Source organism: Ornithodoros turicata, chromosome 1 (assembly GCF_037126465.1).
Source record: "Ornithodoros turicata isolate Travis chromosome 1, ASM3712646v1, whole genome shotgun sequence".
Lineage (NCBI taxonomy): Eukaryota > Metazoa > Arthropoda > Arachnida > Ixodida > Argasidae > Ornithodoros > Ornithodoros turicata.
Window position 1 is genome coordinate 92,415,901 of NC_088201.1, and position 19,218 is coordinate 92,435,118.

The following is a 19,218-nucleotide window of genomic DNA, read 5'->3' on the forward strand; positions in this document are numbered from 1 at the left end:
CAAACTTGAAAAATTTTACGAAGTAAAACACCCGTAAATAAGAAAGCAAACCTGACAACCACTGCGAACATATGGCTGCGAAAATTAGTAATGTTTTTATATGAAGCGGAGAAGCTACTCAGGACTTCCAGTCCCAGTCCGTGAAGGCGTTTTGAAACGTCTCGTGTTGTCTGTGCGTCTCAATGATGTGCTTCACTACTCTTTCGAAACCATCCTTGTACAGGAGGCTGTGCTCAACGAAATCTTGGATTGCGTTCCGCAATTCATCTCGTTTGTCAATGAGGCGGCTGATGTTTTCATCTCTGGTCTTTGTGTCCGCGTAAGCCGTCTTGTCCAACCGTACCGTGCGTACCGGAGTATCAGGTGAGGCTTTGTGAACTATGAACTCTACGTAGAAGACGACACGCGCTAGAATGACGCGCACGTCGCTCGACCGATACCAGCGGCCATCCATGAAGATCTTCATGGGTGCTCGGTAGCTTCCATGGGTTGACTTGAACCTCCCCTGCGAGCCGTAAAGTAATGCTTAGGTGTCTTCAGGGATGAAAAGCATTATTGGGAATTAAGCAACGTTTAGCCAACCTAGATAAATGCATTGCAGATAATTAGCGCCTTGGAATAAACACATACCAACACATACACTATACCGCACATTACCTACCTATCTACCGCAAGCTACCGCACACTCGACATTATCACTGATGTAACTGCTACTTTTAAGGACTCACATTGTGGACTTTACGTTACCGTGGAACTTACGAAGCTCGAATTTACTTGTGTTTTCTATAATTCAGTTTCTTCAACTAAAAGCGAAAAGATCGAACAAGTGCAGATGTGTTTTGTTAAGTTATTTTATGACCAATATGTTGGGCATGTTGGAAGTTTAGCACCTTAGGCTCAAGTAAGCAACGCATGAGATTCGTTTCCTGTATAAGTGCTTGCATGGCATACATGATTACGTTCAGCTTTCTGCATCGATTGTGCTACGTGTTCCTTTCAAGCATGGCCGAAGCTCTGTAACATTTGACGTCACCAATTAATTCACAACTATGCCCAGTATGGCGAGTGTTTCTTCTGTATCTGAAATATTCTATAACCGTTGATATGTTTAATTGTAATGTCACCGTTTTTCGTGCGCGCTCGCTTTTTCCACTTCCGAATTACCGTATTTTCCGGTGTATAACGCGAGCGTTATACAGTAACAAAGTGCTCTGAAGAGCTCCTACGCGTTATCTAACGGTGCGCGTTATACACGGAAATATTTTCCTGCAGAGTTCTTTCTCAGGTCGGTGACGTACAAATTCTAGCCTCTTCCAGGGTGTGCTGTGACTTTCTCCCAAATCTCTTAGGGTCAGTTGACAAAACCGGCAAAAGGGCACCGGACCCGCTGTATGCGCTATAAACACAAAGAAGAAAAGGTTCGCATTTAGCTCTCTACATCCTCGCTTTATTGCCCAACCTAGCTCCCGCAACCTACCAACCTGCGCCCCATCTGGCGAAAGTGCCCGAGGTAGATGCCTCCCCCCCCCCTCGTCAGAGCGATCTGTCACAAATAACCAACGGTGTCATCATGACACCTATACCTTGCGACAACGTTGCGACAACACCATACCTTGTAGACAACGTGATCACTCATTACATCCATGCTCTGGCTGACAATGTCGACGTCTCCGAGGCCAGTTACTACTCCTTGTTGTGTCAGCACCCATAGGGGGACATCGGTCGTGGAGCTCATGATATAGTGGCCCCGCACGGCAAACTCTCTCAGCTCATGAGCTCTAAACAACTCGTCGATGACGTAGTCACCGATGCGGCTCTTCACTGTTTCCGCCGTTGCCCCTTTTGCGGCTGCATCACCAAGTGCGCCTGTGTGAGAGTAATACCTGTGTCAGAAATTAAAGGGGTTTCTACAGGTCATCCAAGGTTGCCTCAGAGAAACGTAAAAGACGGTCCTTTGCATGGCTGTGAACCTGCATTGAAAGTTTCACAGCGAAGAAAGTAATACAAGCGGAGAAAAAGGGCACCACGAATAACCGAAACTGATGCGGCTCTGACATGACAGCTCTCACCGCCGCCAGTGGGGCAGCCCACGAGACATCACGTGCTTCGAGCTGCCAGTGGGCAACTGTGAGCTCTCTGACGTCTGCACTTTGCTCGGGAGTGTGTTCGAGGGCTTGTACCTGGCTAGGTACGACACGTACAAGAATAATTATTATTTTCCTCAGTAATCTGGCGTGCAGCAAAATGCATCTATGATGTAATGAACCACGTCTACAGGGTGTCCCAGAAAACGTGTCATTGAATTATAGTAAAAAAAACTACGCCACCTAGAATGATGCGGTCGACGGCATTCGTTCTTACTCGGTTTTTGCCAACTCCTGATGTGAATGTCATGTAACGTAAGTTTAATTATGTAACTATTTGCGAACTGAACTCGGTAATTTGCCAAGTTATGGTCACTGTTTTACCTCACCAATACGAAGAGCGTGTCGAATTCACTCAAGTCTATGGCAATTGACAGTGATATTAGCGAGCTATCCCATCGTAAAAAACAGCCGAACATCATGCTTTTCGCTGCACCGAACCGTAACACGCGATGACTTTTCGAGCGCGATCGCTCTCAGTCCGAGGAAAGGAGGTTCCAAACCCAGCCCACAGAGTGCTAGTAGAAAAAGTGACAGTTCCTATAATTGGAGACTCAGTTGTCTCGCGACATAAACACCCAATTATTATTATTATTATTATTATAATTGGGAGAGGGAAAGTGCGATCCCAGCGAAAGTCTGACGCGATAAGCCATTCCCGTGTTATCTCTTTCTGCGATGCAAGTGTGGGCTGGGTTTCCAACGTCCTTTCGGCGGACTGACAAGGATTACGCTGAAACATTTGTCGCGCGCCAGCCCCGTAGAGCATGATGTTCGGCTACTTTTTCTGATGGGATATCCCCTGAATATCTCTGTCAATTATCATTAATTGGAGTAAATTAGACACGGTCTTCACATTGGTGGGGTAAAAAAGTGACCTCTACTTGGCAAATTTCCGACTTCAGTTCGCAAAAATTTACATAATTAAACTTACGTTACACGAGATTCACGTCAGGAGGTGGCAAAAACCTAGTAAGAACAAATGCCTCTGACGGCATGATTCTAGGTGGTGTAGTTTTTTTATTATAATTCAATGACACGTTTTCTGGGACACCCTGTAGACGAATGACGATATAGATAGACTGCTATAGATTTCAATATGTTGTCCGAAGCTTTCGTTCAGATGTTCAAATTCCTGCTCTATTCCTCTCAAATTCCTGCTCACGTGCTGTTTGCAAGCACAACAGTTAAATCCAACTCACTTCCCGGGCACATACAATAGAAGTGATACCGAAACTACCGCAGGGTGTCGCTAAGAGCGCAGTCGTCCACCGCTCAGAGGTAGTGAACCAACCTGATTTCACCAGCTTCCGCTTGCCGCTAGGTTGTCGTACCGAGGAGAAAATACACCGCTCGTGTGTTCCGTAAACGTTTGCGGCACCTGTACATCGAGCTCACGTGGCAGCAGAAAGCTGTCACGTGTTGCGCATCTTCAGCTCTAGTACGTATTCTGCGTAATGCCGCCAGTGTCAATACACGGTTGGTATCGTACAATGGATACACAATATACATTTCACATCAGCGGACTTCTTGCGTTCATTTTATAGGCGCCGCAACACAGCGCCAGTTTATGTTAACAGCGTACTGTAACAGGTTGTTGCATGTACAGTGCTGGACAAAAGTTCACAGAACACGCTCCGACGCATTCCACCTTAGAGTGATACGCTAGCAACAAATGGTACCGTACACAGACATACAAACAACTGACTGGGTTACCTGGGCACAGACTTAGAGGTATTTTCAGTACCTACTCTAAATACTGTACCTTAAATATTTTTATAGTATTTACTGCTCTATTCTCTAATACTTTCATTTCCAACTATCTTTACTGTATTTTAAACACACTTTACGCTCAGTATTTAGCAACGCATACTTTTTTGTAGTTATCTTCTACATGTCACATGTCTGTCAGTCCGTACGGTACGATTCGCTGCTCGCGTGTCACTCTGAGGAAGGTATGCGTCGGAGCGCGTTCCATAAACTTTTGTCCAGCACTGTGCACGCAGTGTGACAAGTTGTACGTACGACAGGCGCTCTTAATATGTATAGTAAAAAGGCTCGGAGCGAACGCCTCGAATGATTTCCTGCTCCTGATGGTTACGTAGCGGGTCTTTTTCGTTGTAGAGCCTGTGTTGTGCGCATGCAATGTAGTTTTGCCGCTGCACTTGACGAGATATGCGCGGTTGGGGCTGCCCCTAATTTTCAACCGAGTTTTCCAAGAAATCATGAGCACGATTGGTACATAAGCTTTTTTGCGGGAGTAGTGAGGGCTCAGGCTATCAAATCGATACATTTTCTGAGATTGCGCTCCATCTTACTTTATCGCGCCATTACTTTTTCAGTGCTCTGCCAAACGCGAATTACTAGTAACCTTCGACGACGGGACCAAGATGTGGCCGGAAACTGCGGTTCTGAAAGGGGAGTTTCTCTCCTCCTACACTCTTAGAAAAAGGGATATAAACTCTTTTGCCTTTGTCACATATATCACTCCCTTTTGGATAGTACAATTACTCTCAAAAGGGAGTCTCCTCACTCCTTGAAGGGAGTGACGAGACGCTTTAACTACCTACTGGATAGTAATTGCGCACTCAAAACGGAGTGGTATATGTGGCAAGGGCGTACTCCCCAACAAAGGAGTTCAACACACCCTTTCTTTCTAGAGTGTACAACTGCTCAGGAGCGCGATCTTCAACTTATCTTTATCCCCATAACCTCACCTATGATCCTCCATGAGTTCTTGCGACAGCCTACCAAAGTGGCTTTGGAGAGATCGAACTTTAAATATAACACTTGCTAGGTCAGAGTTCAATACTAGGTACGTGCTTTTTGAAAGAAAAGTGCTGCATCAGATCTTAGGTACACGCCAGGTGTAGACAGAGTTCTGAACCAGTGGCATGACGCGACACCACTGGCTGATGGATGAGGAAGTGCAGACCTTGTCGTCTGCTACATAGCGTTTTCTTGTGGTCGCATGGCGGTCTATTTTCTTCCGTTTGTTCGCTCTTTGTTTGTACTAACAATTCGTAAGGGGTATTGTGGTAAGGCAGAAACGTCATCGTCGATACCCTTATCATCGCTGGCGTGCATCTTTTGAGAATGACATTCCATTCGAATGGATCACTACCAACTCAAGTCTCTCCCTAGCTTTTAATGGAGGCTTCGTCTCTTCCCCTGCACCCCTGCTCGGAGTCCCCTCAATCTCTTCACAGCCTCTACATCCTCAATCTCTCAACAGCCTCTTGAACACTTAAGGGGTGCAACCAGAGTTGTACGTAACGCGTTACTAGTAATCAATTACTTTTTTCAGTAATTTTTTAACGTAATCAATTAATTTTGTGAGCAAGTAATTTTCCAAGTAATCTGATTACAATTTTTGGTAATCAATTACTGAGTAATCGATTACTTTTTTAACCTTCTGTCAACAATGGCAACTCTTTTCGGCAAGCCAATGTGTTCCTCTGTTCCACCACGAGTTCGACTTTAGCAATGACGCAGAGGTCACTGTGACGCCCGTCTCTAGTCCACACGTGTTCCGTGCACGCCACAGTAATATGATAATCCCTTATACCGCGACCTACTTGAGCAACAGTAAAATAGGTGACTGTATTGATAAATTGTGCCGGCTGAACATAACCATAGTAACAAAACGAAGGGGATGTTTCGACGCGGATCATTCGATATTGTTTTAAATGTGTATATAAATCTGTAATAAACCCGTGTATGCGTTTTGTATGTTGCTTTCAAATGTATTTGTGAATTTCTCTTATCAAGTATGTTGGTGTCTCATATTAGAATATGCAACAAGATCTGCATGGTTACATTCACTGCAGGCTCGTTGGCTTTGCTATGGTCCACAATTTAAAAGTAACGGGAAAAGTAATGCGTTACATTTTTAATCGGTAACGTACTACATTTTTGATGTAGTAATTTGTAACGGTAAAGAATTACTTTTCGCGCAGTAGTAACCGTAATTGTAATCAACTACTTATTTCGAGTAACGTGTACAACTCTGGGTGCAACACCCTCCTGCCCCAATCGCATTCGTCATGCATTTTTCAAACGCGTAACTTCGCCAGAAATTGCTCAATTTGCATAAAAAGTATTAAATGGAAGATCTCAATGGGTTCTAGTACTTAATGGTGCTAGAAGTTTATCTTTTATTTTGGAAAATTTTCCCCAGACGTCAGAAATTGCGTTTCGCGCTTCCTTCGATTTTGTTGGCCGGTCACAAAATAAATGGACCTGAGGTGAGAATTTTAATCCCACTAAGTACTAGAAAAATTTGCCTAAAATCGATATGTCCCGAAAGATTTTGTTTATGTCGAAGCATAGCGTTGCTACATGGATTCTTGCGAGCAGTGGTTAGCTGATGCTGAGCCAATGCTGAGCCGCTGGGATCTTGGCTGTGCGCGGTGGTGCCGTCTGTCTGCATGCCACAAAAATCTGCACAAGTGAGAAAAACTGGATAAGCTGTCATAATCTGTATTTTGGATTGTGATAGTAAATGGAGCGTAGACTCGCAGCTGTTTGCTCATTATCTCGGAATCCTTCGGTCCGTGCTTGTGCTGAGCCTCGACAGTCACGGTTTTTCGCAGGGTAGCAGGAAAACCGCTGTGTGCGGTGGGTGTTGGCTGTCTGCGGAAAACGGAGGAGACGCAAAAAACAAGCCCTGATCTTGAACAAAAGAAGGCATCTGGATAATCTTTCAGTAGCACCAGGCTCTCGCGAATCAAGCAATCTTTCATCGAGAGCTAGCTCAAGCTACAGTACGATTTTTATACAGTACAGATTTTTGGCCTATGTGCACTTGTTCAACAGATTTCAAGCACTGGGAATCCAGAGTCCATTCAGCAGCACACTTGCAGACATGGAGCACACATTGCGGAGCGAAATTGCGCTGCAATGCAAAATGTGCTTGCTGAAGGTCGTTGAAGATACTGAGGGCCCACTAGATAGCATATATGTCAGATCGTATGGACATGAACACACCAGCTGTTTCCTGTGTGCTATACAGTGGGGTTGGGTATACCTTGAGCGGTTCTATAATGACTAGCTCCTTCCAGAGCTCGTTGACCCACGCATACCACGCAGCACGCCGGTCAGGGACCCTGACTACAAGAAGAAATACAAAACGCAGGATAGGTCTTCGTAGAGCCAGTGTCCGGTTGTTACCAGGAAGGGGTAACGGTAATGCTAACGGAAACAGAAACGGTATATTACCGAAATTGAAGATGGTAACGATCACTGAAACGGAAACGCATACCACGGTCCTCCATTACCGGAAAGAGAAACGGAAACAAATTTATCATCCGGTATTGAGTTCGGGTAATGGCTGTTCCTGTTGTGCGATGACATTGGAGTGACTTTGTATTTTTGTTTTTGTATTTTGATGACTCCATTCCCTGTAATGCTCTAAATACTACACGAGAGCATGAAAAGAAAGCGCAAATTGGATCTCGAGAGTGCATCCCTCACTTACCTCGCCCCAGTCCTCATAACTCCATGACATCAACACATGACTATACTCCACCATAGCACGAGGATGCAGGCCTGTGATTTTTAGTTACTTATTTTGTACTTTTGTTTCTTTTCACTGTGGCCATAGCAGTATTATTTATTATTGAGAGCGTCTGCTTATGAATGCGACATTGGATGAAAGTTACGCCCGTCTTGAGTTGCTGGACTCCGAGTGACTGAAGACTGAAAACACGTTCCTACATATATATATTTTTTTATCTTGCAAGATGTTCGCATCCCAACGACGTAAAATTACTTGTTTAGTGTGTACGCGTGATACCGAAGCAGCACTTGGGCAAAACAGGGTGCTGATAGAGCCGGACGGGCTGTCCTCCCGCAACTTTTCCAACAACCGTCCCATTACCGGAAACAGTAACGGAAACGAATCGGTAACGAAATTGAAAGGCCGGTATCAGAAACGGATAACGGAAACGAAAATATAGCAGTAACGAAAATGGAAACGGTAGCCAAAATACGTCCGTTATCCTTCCTTGGTTGTTGCAGCCTGCCCTTGCTGCCCACCGATGGCGACCAGCAACATCGTGCCCGACGCTCCCGCACGCTGTACAATTCACCACAAGCACTGTACCGCTGGCACTGTGCTCGTGAAGATAACTGCCGCCGCTGTCATATGCAGCTTCATTCCCTTCTTTTAGACTTTGTGTACAAATATGAGTGTCGAAGTTGTGGCGTCGGCGTAAATGAGTCGACAATAGCACTGTCAACTATACGGAGACACCCATCACTGTTCAGGTGATCAGATGCCGTCAAGGCTGAGAATGAACGCCATGTAAGACCGTTTGCTGTTTTAAGATTTCGTTGTGATCGCCGCGTTCACCATAGGCCTAACACCGACGACTAAACGTGTTAAACGGATTTTCGAGGAACTTATATGAGGGCGTACATGTGCAGCGCAAAATCAGAGTAGTCCGTTAATTTTTCCTGTAACGAAATTCCCTCTTCACTGTGTTTGTTTTCGTCGCCATTTTGGGTGGTAGTTCGGCGTCATGGCGGCTCCTGTGGTAAAAAACAAACCAATCAGAGTCCCGGAACTGTGACTGACAGGTGGAGCTTTGTTTTGGGACTCCTCGTATGGCCAGACTCCCTTATAATATACGGCTCTGATGGAGGGATAGACTGCCTGGAATACACAACCTCTGTTAGTGTTGACTCTGCCCTGAATTACTGATGCACGGGCACGGAATGCACAAACGAGTGTTGCACTGGACTGTTTGGGAGTACAGTATGTCGTTCACGACAGATAGGAGGGATAGGAGGGCTCCGCCTCATTAGATTGCGTTATTGTGAGATACACTCTAAGTGGTGCAGTAACAAAAACGCACACACACACCTAAGTAATAAAACGAAAACTCACCTCGAAATGTCCCTCCTAGGCCTAGGATTGCGGTCGAAAGCAGTGTAGCACGCAGAGGAAGTACGCGCAACATCTCAAGCGCGCAGTGCCTTACAACGATACCTCAAACGGCGCGTTAGGCAGCAAAACTGGTTTGTGTGTTTCTCAGACACCACACTTGTATGCCGAAACTAAAGCAGACGGTAACGACGCCAAACAGTTGGTGGAAAGATAAAATAAATCTTCCTGGCGTCGTTCAAGCTCCGAACAGCGATGTGTACCATTTACGAGCCTATCTTGCGTTCCCAGAGTTAGCAAAGTAAGAAACTGCGAAACCCTACACCACAGTCACATTCATATTTCTCGATAAAAGATGGGTGTTAATAACGTCACACGTTAATAAGTAACAGTTTGTGAGTAGTTTGTGGTTGCACTTGGCGAACTGGCTTGAGATTCCGGAGTCGCGTCGTCGCCGTTGGTGATGTCGTCGGTGGCCGTTGTGCTTCGCGGGTTACGTTGACTCCTCGTCGCCATGTTAATAACGTTGGGACCGTGATTAGGAAAACACAAGAAAAAGCAACGTTTAATCCAGACCTGCGGCCGTCCGACCGGCCGAAAACGAAAAAAGACTCCAAAGATTCCCAAAACCTTCGTCGCCCTCTCACGAGCCCCGCCGTATATCGTACTCGTCTTCTCCTGTCGCTGACATGTGTCTAGTAGGAAATGCAAACTGATTATATACTACAGTGAACCCTCCTTTTACAGAATTTTGCAACAAATTAACCTTTTCATTTTTATTTTTTTCGGGACGCGAAATCTTATAAGGTACGCCGCTTGAAAGGTACAATCGTTATAAGGTACAAATCATAAGGGTTACACGTGACATAAGATACGCCTGTATCAGGTACTCAGATAATAAGCTACAGCGTATATCAGTGGCACTCCTTGTCTGGTACGATCTAGATAAGGCATCTTAACTGAAGGAGATTTCACAACGATCTGATAGAAAAATTGATCCGCATCGTAGTTCGTGCATAACATCCTGTGTATACCGGCCACAAGGTTTGTTTCTTCCTCATGTGAGGAATTATGTATCAAATTAAGAAGATATCAAACCGAAACAGGAACGTGGAAATGATGTCGTAGGAACATCTGCCTCCCAAGGCCACCGCGTTGACTCACTCTGCATGGAACAGACAACCAGTATCCCTCACGTCGTGACAACATAATTTCACGAAATACGCATTAACCATCTCCTAAATAGACGGGTTCTTCCTTATATATTGAGCTGTAAAAGTCAGCGTCATTACTATACGCGTGAGCAGCATTCCGGGACGCCCCATCTGAAACCCGGCTTGGCATGATAGCAGAGGACTACGCAAGGAAGCTAAGTTTACTGAGTGGTGCGTGGGTCACGTGAGCAGCAAAATATTTGGGCAGGGAGTGGAGGACATACCTGAGGCGAACAATTCCCTTCTCGCACCGCGACCTGATAACAACACGGAAAACACGCCCGGGAAATTCGCAAAGTTAAAGAATACGACGTGGTGTATAACTGTGGGAACGAGTATGAGACTTTCCCGCTGTCGGGAGATTGCTGGATGAAATTGGCAGTTTTGCGCCTGTGATTGCCTTCTGGACGACAAATTGACCAAATGCCAGTTCTAAGGGTGCAGCAAGGGAAACAGCTATGGTCTGCAGGCGATATACAGACTACGTAATTACATGATAATATCGTCAATATGAAGTTGATATCAAGAGATATTTCGAGCTAGAATAGAGGAGATTTACAATTTGGCGCCAGTGAGTGTGACTTGGACGACGATTTGACCAAATGTCTGAAGTATAGTTTGGGCTGGTTGGTGTAGACCCATTTTCAAGCGACAAAAGAACAAACACGAAACAACAACACAGCGACTTGTGTGTTGTCTTGTGTCCTGTTTGTACTTTGGTCGCTTGAAAAGGTTACCTGTCAGGCTGCAGCAGCGGAAACAGGCATGCGCCGCGGACTCATAGCTATTAAATATGGATATCCAGTCTACGTAATTAAATGGTATCATCTTCGATATTACGTTTAGATCACGAGTGATCACGAGACAAATGGAATATATTAGAGATGGGACGAATTCAGAATTTTGCGAATCCGAATCTGAATCCGAATCCAAGGAAGGTTCTGCGAATCCACGAATCTCGAATCTTTCGAATCCTTTCTTTAGAAAGAGTTTAAAAAAAGTAAAAAACAAACTTTTACTGAAAAGTGTTCTGAAGCAAAATATGATACATTTGTTTAATGAGCAAAAAAAATGGTTCAGTTTCGGGAGAAAATATACCCATATAGTTCTTCTTAAAGGGAGACTCCGCACCAAAAACGTGTTGAGGTAGCAGTGCGACACCAATCCGTACCGTAAGATATTTCAGTGAACAGTTTAAGTACAGTTTCTCAACCCCAACTGGCATAGATAATTAGTGAAGGAATATTTTCAGTTGAGTGATTAGGCGCTCCTCCATGGAAAAGCAGTCCGGCAACACTGAGTTTCACCTCACCGATATTCCTCATGTAGGGCTTTCGGTAGGTTTTGCTTCTACCGCCGGCGAATATTTTAGAACGAAATCGAGAAAGCAGATGACTGGTGATCCATGTGGCACGAAGAAGTTACAAAGGGCGTTAACCGTGACGTTGCCCACATCTGTGAGGCCGACAACGGCGAGCCCTTTCACCATCACCCCCACCACCACTAAGCGCGTGCCCGAAAAACAGTCGGTGGCCCACACAAGACTACCGGTGACGTCACGCATGGAGAGGGCACATTCAGCAGTTTCGGTTTCGGTTGAGCTTCCCAGCTCTTTTCGCAAATGACGAGTTCCAAGAAAAATATAAATTCTCGAGTCTGAATTATTTCCATAAAGCTAAAGCAACAATCAAAAGCAAAACCATATTACTTTTAAACTTGAAATGTTACAGTTCCTGCCTGAACTCTTTCGGTCCAGAGCAATGCAAACAAACAAACAAGAAAACAATCGTCGGTCAATGAGGCTCTCGGTGGACTCCGGAGGCGCCAACTTGAAAAAGAAACGAACAAACGTGGTCGGTGGATTCGAAAGATTTGATTCGCCGTTTTGGGCACTGAGATTCGGATTCCCGAATCTCGAATTCCTGCCTAGGATTCGTGGATTCGGTTGGCACATCCCTAGAATATATGATCAATTTGGCGGCTGGGCGATGGTTTGATAAAGTGCGACTTCGTTAGTGCAGAAACAAAATACATTCAGAATCGAGAGCGTCAATAATTCCCAATCCCTGCAGTGGCTAGGAATACATAATAATAACAATTGGGGGTTTACATCGCGAGACAACTGAGATCATGAGCGACGCCACAGCGGTCGGTCTGTTTGCCCACCTGAGGGTCATTTAATGTGCGATGAAAGCTCATCACACGGCACCCCGTGTTTAACGTCCCTCGCGGTGGACACCGTGTCTAAGCAAGTTGTACCCCGCCACCAAGTTGCTGGCGTCCTCGGCTGGGATCGAACCCGCATTCCATTCCCAGCTTTCGTGGACAGCGACGCCTTGCGCCCTCTCGCGACCATTGAGTGAAACTTGCCGCCAAGACAATAGAAAAGTGCCGTAGCAGCGGTTCTATCCAAGGTATCGTAATATTCCCGAGAATACACATTCAAACATCTATTCTAAGCTTATACAAACGAAAAATATCGTTATACATGCAATACCTTCGGTTCCACAGACATCCCGCTTTTCGGACCGTGAATACATGGGAGGTATGGCGATTTTCACGCAGGAAACGATTTCATCGTTTAATATCTCTGGTAATGTATGATGCACCGTAATATTCCCGTGGATATGCGGTGTAGGGTACCTCTAGATTCAACATTTAGAAGAAGTGCCAGGGTCACTCAATTGTCTGCGGTTCCCTTGCACGGCAAACTTGGCCCAGATGCCAAAATTCGGAAACAGTCAAAGTGGCTTCTCCGCGTTGCAGCGGTGTGCAGCAGGCAAATTACCTTTACGCGTCAGTTGAACTTTTCTCTGCCTATTTAGATTTAGTAACTGCTTTTTACCTTATTTCTTGAGTTTGGTACATTATGCGCACGGAGGTGGAACACGAATTTTGAAGCGTTATCTCTTGTCATATTAATTATTAAGATGTCGCTGTTCGATGAATTCGTTTGTGTTAACGTATTTGAGAAAATATTAGCAGTATACTTTTTGTTTATCACCGATTGCCATTCGGTTTTAAGTACATCTGACAACACTATTGCACACTGATTATATTGCACACTGATAATAACTTCCCAAAGCATTCCCAGAAGTGCGAGACACACTTTCTTGAAGTTGACTTGACCGGCGTACTCGCTGCCCTCCATTGAAGCAATGCATCCCATCTGGTTTTGTCAGAATATCTGTTGATCCTGAGCTTTAGAAAGAAATGCCCACACATGGGTGTTGTTGTGAGAGGACCTTCGATGGCGTACAAGTGGAATGGAAGCGCAAGAACGTCACAGTTTTGTTCCTGGAGGACTTATTTTCACCGTGTTGGCTTCGTGGCAGAATGCATTGGGGTGCTATTTTTCTCGTACTTGGCCGAAACAATGGGTTCTGGAGAAAATGCCCACGTCAGACATGAGAGAGAGAGAGAGAGAGAGAGATTTATTTTATTGATCCATCAGTGTGTACAAGTTATTTGGTAGGACCGCTAGGCGAACCTGTATTGCGGTCCCGCAAATCTGATGTAATGCTAAATGTGCATACAAATTAAATATATAGATGAGCAAAACAAAAGTAACAGCATTGTAAGTACAGTCCTACATGAAGAAACAGTGTCAGTCACGACAAAAATATGTTAGCTCACATCTTGCTTGAGAGCATATTTCTAAAAATATGAAGGCTAGTCGCTTTTTTAACCTCAGATGCAAGTTCATTCCAATTTTTGCCTGCGAAATATCTAAATGAATGTAAACCATAATTAGAACGTGGACGAGGAAGTTGAATACAATAATCGTTATTCCTTAACGTATATGGGCCTGTGCAATAACCAATAGAGATTAATGAGGATTTAACCATGTTATGAAGAAGTTTATACATCAAGAGAAGACACTTGTACTCGAGTAATGAGAAAACATCTTTAACATTAAGAAATTGAAAGGCGAAGGTAATTGAGTCAAATGGTGAAAGACCCATTATAATTCTCAAAGCTTTTTTCTGAAGCAGATACAGCGGCGTAAGATTTGATTTGTATGTAATACCATATGCTTCGATACAATAAGAGATATGACTATGGATAAGAGCGAAATAAACATTTAACGATACACTGATAGGAACTAAATATTTTAGGCGGGACAACGCAAACAACCCTTGTGAGATTTTTTTTCGAACGAAATTTATATGAGGTTGAAATGTTAAACACGGGTCTAGATATAACCCTAAGAATTTTACTGTATCTACTGCTTGTAGCCGAGTGCCACAGTACCTAATGTCAAGATTTTGATGAGCAATCCTCCTCTGCCTGGGGTGAAAGACCATATAACACGACTTTTTTAAATTAACTTTCAGCTTATTTGTCGCCATCCATTGGGAAAGCCTGTTAAGAACTAGGTTTGCCTTTTCAAAAATTTCATTTATTGACATGCCATCAACAAATATGTTTGTGTCGTCCGCATATAATATGGTAGTGGTTGAAAGTACCTCAACGAGATCGTTGACATACACTAGGAACAAGAATGGGCCCAGAATAGAGCCTTGTGGTACGCCACACGTAACATTTTTTGAAGATGAGTAATCATTATCAATTATGACATACTGTTTTCTACCCGTTAAATAATTTCGCAAAAAGTCGAGCGGAGGACCACGAATTCCATAGCACTCAAGCTTCTTTAATAAAATTGTATGATCAATTAGGTCGAATGCTTTTGTTAGATCGATGAAGATACCCAGGGTTAGAATTTTGTTATCAATGTTTTGTTTCAGGTATTCAACTATATCCACCAAAGCAATTTCTGTAGACTTCTTTTTTGTGAAGCCATACTGTGAAATCGAGAGCAAATTTTCTCGCATAAAGAATTCTTGAAGCCTGGTTAGAATGGTTTTCTCAACAATCTTACTAAAAATTGAGAGTAACGATATTGGACGAAAATTGTCAACTAATAACTTGTCACCCTTCTTAAAAACAGGAGTGACCTTTGCAATTTTCAACTGCCCAGGAAACACACCTTCCGCAAACATGTGATTGATCAACTTTGTTAGTGGACTGGAGAGTAGGTGTTTATACCTTTTCACAATAGAAACCGGAATACCATCATCTCCAGCAGATCTTGTATCTTTTAGGTTTTTAATTATGTTTTCTAATTCCATGGCGTTAACTGGAGCAAGGAAGAAAGAATTTGGATTACGACAAGGGAGCATCAATTCTAACCCGTGACCATCATGTTGACAGCTGATAATACTGTTAACAAAGTGCTCGTTAAACATTTCGACGATATCTCGCTTATCAGTGATAAGGTTCCCAGAGGAATCGCATAGGGAGGATATTTCTTTTTTAGAAGTTCTTCGATTCAGTGCCAAATTAATTGTATCCCATATTTTTTTACTATCTCCAGCCGCCGATGAAATTTGTTTTTGAAAAAACATCATTTTTGCTTGGCGGATTGTTCTTTGAAGAACAGATGTGTAAGATGAATAGCGATTTCTAAGTTCGATATCATCGGGTCTCATTCGTACCTTTTTATATAAATTATTTTTGTGCTTGATACTTTTGAGAAGAGCTTTGGTTACCCACGGTTTTCTAATAGTGCTCCTTTTGCTAGCATGGACAGTCCTCGTCGCAGTTTGTACCGCTGTCCTTATTTTTGATAGAAAACCTTCAAACATGATATCAATTGAATCTTCATCATCAAGGAATTCCCACTGTATATTTTGTAGTTTTGTCTCAAGTAAATCATAATCAATAATACCCTTCTGTCGCATAGTATTTTGCTGACGACTGCTGGATTTGTAGCATATGAAGATAAGCTCATGATCTGTTATGCCCGTTGCTACTACACCAGAAGTGATATTATTTTCATCAGCATTAGTTAGAATATGATCGATAATGGTAGGAGGTGAAGTTGAAGGTGAAGTTGTCGCTTACGCTTTGCAACTTTGTGCGCAACTGTCGGCCGCTCCAATGTTGTTCCCACGACAAAAGAAGTGTTGACAAGCTCAGTGTGGCCTGCGAAGCGTCTATATCTCGATTCCTGAAGGTGACAGCAACGGGCGGTGTTGGCCCACTGGTGACGATTTTGGTTGTAGCTTTCGAGGGCCGTGGTTCGATCCGCGGCCTGCTTAGTGTTTTTTTTTAATTATTATTATTATTATTATTATTATTATATTCATATATGTTCTATATTTTATTTTTTTGTAGAGGGAGTTATGAGAGTAACGGCAAGAGCGTCAGAGTTTTGGCTTAATAATGCCGTACTGGCTCTATGTCATACTGCATGCTGTTCGGTGTGATTTAGTTGCGGTAATGCTCTGCGATCGCCTGCGCACTTAACATGTGAATAGCAGATGGCTTTCCATTGCACTCCGACTTACTTCACCGTTACAGGAATCTCCGTTTTGCACTGTGCCACACGTGGTTGTCAATCCTCTAACATGAATTTTGAACTTGTGGCTTAAACGTCCTTTGTTCTCTGTGAAGGCGCAACTCATCAAAGTTTCATTCGAGATCGATGTGACGACGGAACCAATTATGCGGGTCAACTTTCACGCGTTCTAATGGTAAAGGGAATTAAGATGAACAAACTACCACGCGTGTTTCTTGCAGTTTAAATACATGTCAATCATTTTCGGACATGTGGCTTAAACTTGCTTTATTCCCCAACTCGCCAAAACTTTCGTTCTCAGCATTGTGCAAGGCCGTAATCTCCTTACGGGTTAACTCGTTCTAAGTACCAAAATAAGGAATATGTTAAAAATGCATGCGTGCTTATTGTCATATATACAGGGTACGGGACGTAAGACAGACTAAATTTTATTAAATCCGCGATTGACTTTTTTTTTTTCGCCAAAGTCATTGAATATATCTATTCCCGACGGGATCTACTCAATGGTGGTGGTGTATCAGTAAATAGCCGTTAATTAACTTTCGTAATTAATCTTTGTAATTAATGAAAACACGTTGACTGCGTAATTGCAAAGATGTAGAGTACAGCCCTGGAGGGTCTACCCCACAAGAACCGACACGACAGCGCCTTTTTGTGTTCTATTAAGAAATGTGCAAAAATACAAAATAATTGAGGACTGCGCGGGTTTTGCGGCCAGTTTCTCCTCTCCCTGTCTTGGTGTCACCCCTTTTCAACTGACATCAGGTTGTTCCTGAAATCATGGAACAGCCCGCTTTGTCCCCAGAAGTAAGCGTGAGGGGAATTATTCAGTCTACTTTATCATAAAACATGCCGTCTTTGAACATGCACAGAAAAGTACTACTGTTTCGATTCTTGCTCGATTCGATTGATCAACTTTGTTAGTGGACTGGAGAGTAGGTGTTTATACCTTTTCACAATAGAAACCGGAATACCATCATCTCCAGCAGATCTTGTATCTTTTAGGTTTTTAATTATGTTTTCTAATTCCATGGCGTTAACTGGAGCAAGGAAGAAAGAATTTGGATTACGACAAGGGAGCATCAATTCTAACCCGTGACCATCATGTTGACAGCTGATAATACTGTTAACAAAGTGCTCGTTAAACATTTCGGCGATATCTCGCTTATCAGTGATAAGGTTCCCAGAGGAATCGCATAGGGAGGATATTTCTTTTTTAGAAGTTCTTCGATTCAGTGCCAAATTAATTGTATCCCATATTTTTTTACTATCTCCAGCCGCCGATGAAATTTGTTTTTGAAAAAACATCATTTTTGCTTGGCGGATTGTTCTTTGAAGAACAGATGTGTAAGATGAATAGCGATTTCTAAGTTCGATATCATCGGGTCTCATTCGTACCTTTTTATATAAATTATTTTTGTGCTTGATACTTTTGAGAAGAGCTTTGGTTACCCACGGTTTTCTAATAGTGCTCCTTTTGCTAGCATGGACAGTCCTCGTCGCAGTTTGTACCGCTGTCCTTATTTTTGATAGAAAACCTTCAAACATGATATCAATTGAATCTTCATCATCAAGGAATTCCCACTGTATATTTTGTAGTTTTGTCTCAAGTAAATCATAATCAATAATACCCTTCTGTCGCATAGTATTTTGCTGACGACTGCTGGATTTGTAGCATATGAAGATAAGCTCATGATCTGTTATGCCCGTTGCTACTACACCAGAAGTGATATTATTTTCCTCAGCATTAGTTAGAATATGATCGATAATGGTAGGAGGTGAAGTTGAAGGTGAAGTTGTCGCTTACGCTTTGCAACTTTGTGCGCAACTGTCGGCCGCTCCAATGTTGTTCCCACGACAAAAGAAGTGTTGACAAGCTCAGTGTGGCCTGCGAAGCGTCTATATCTCGATTCCTGAAGGTGACAGCAACGGGCGGTGTTGGCCCACTGGTGACGATTTTGGTTGTAGCTTTCGAGGACCGTGGTTCGATCCGCGGCCTGCTTAGTGTTTTTTTTTCAATTATTATTATTATTATTATATTCATATATGTTCTATATTTTATTTTTTTGTAGAGGGAGTTATGAGAGTAACGGCAAGAGCGTCAGAGTTTTGGCTTAATAATGCCGTACTGGCTCTATGTCATACTGCATGCTGTTCGGTGTGATTTAGTTGCGGTAATGCTCTGCGATCGCCTGCGCACTTAACATGTGAATAGCAGATGGCTTTCCATTGCACTCCGACTTACTTCACCGTTACAGGAATCTCCGTTTTGCACTGTGCCACACGTGGTTGTCAATCCTCTAACATGAATTTTGAACTTGTGGCTTAAACGTCCTTTGTTCTCTGTGAAGGCGCAACTCATCAAAGTTTCATTCGAGATCGATGTGACGACGGAACCAATTATGCGGGTCAACTTTCACGCGTTCTAATGGTAAAGGGAATTAAGATGAACAAACTACCACGCGTGTTTCTTGCAGTTTAAATACATGTCAATCATTTTCGGACATGTGGCTTAAACTTGCTTTATTCCCCAACTCGCCAAAACTTTCGTTCTCAGCATTGTGCAAGGCCGTAATCTCCTTACGGGTTAACTCGTTCTAAGCA

The 19,218-nt window shown here is 43.3% G+C and overlaps 1 protein-coding gene across 1 annotated transcript; it reads right to left on the minus strand.

Annotated features, from left to right (window-relative positions):
* On the minus strand, window positions 1-9,637 carry LOC135366387 (uncharacterized). Its single transcript, XM_064599071.1, has 3 exons — window positions 9,037-9,637; window positions 1,613-1,866; window positions 1-505 (listed from the first exon to the last, which is right to left on the minus strand). Exons 1-3 carry the CDS (start codon window positions 9,107-9,109, stop codon window positions 119-121), a joined length of 714 nt encoding a protein of 237 aa, XP_064455141.1. The 5' UTR covers window positions 9,110-9,637; the 3' UTR covers window positions 1-118.
* Window positions 9,638-19,218: the final 9,581 nt, after the last annotated feature.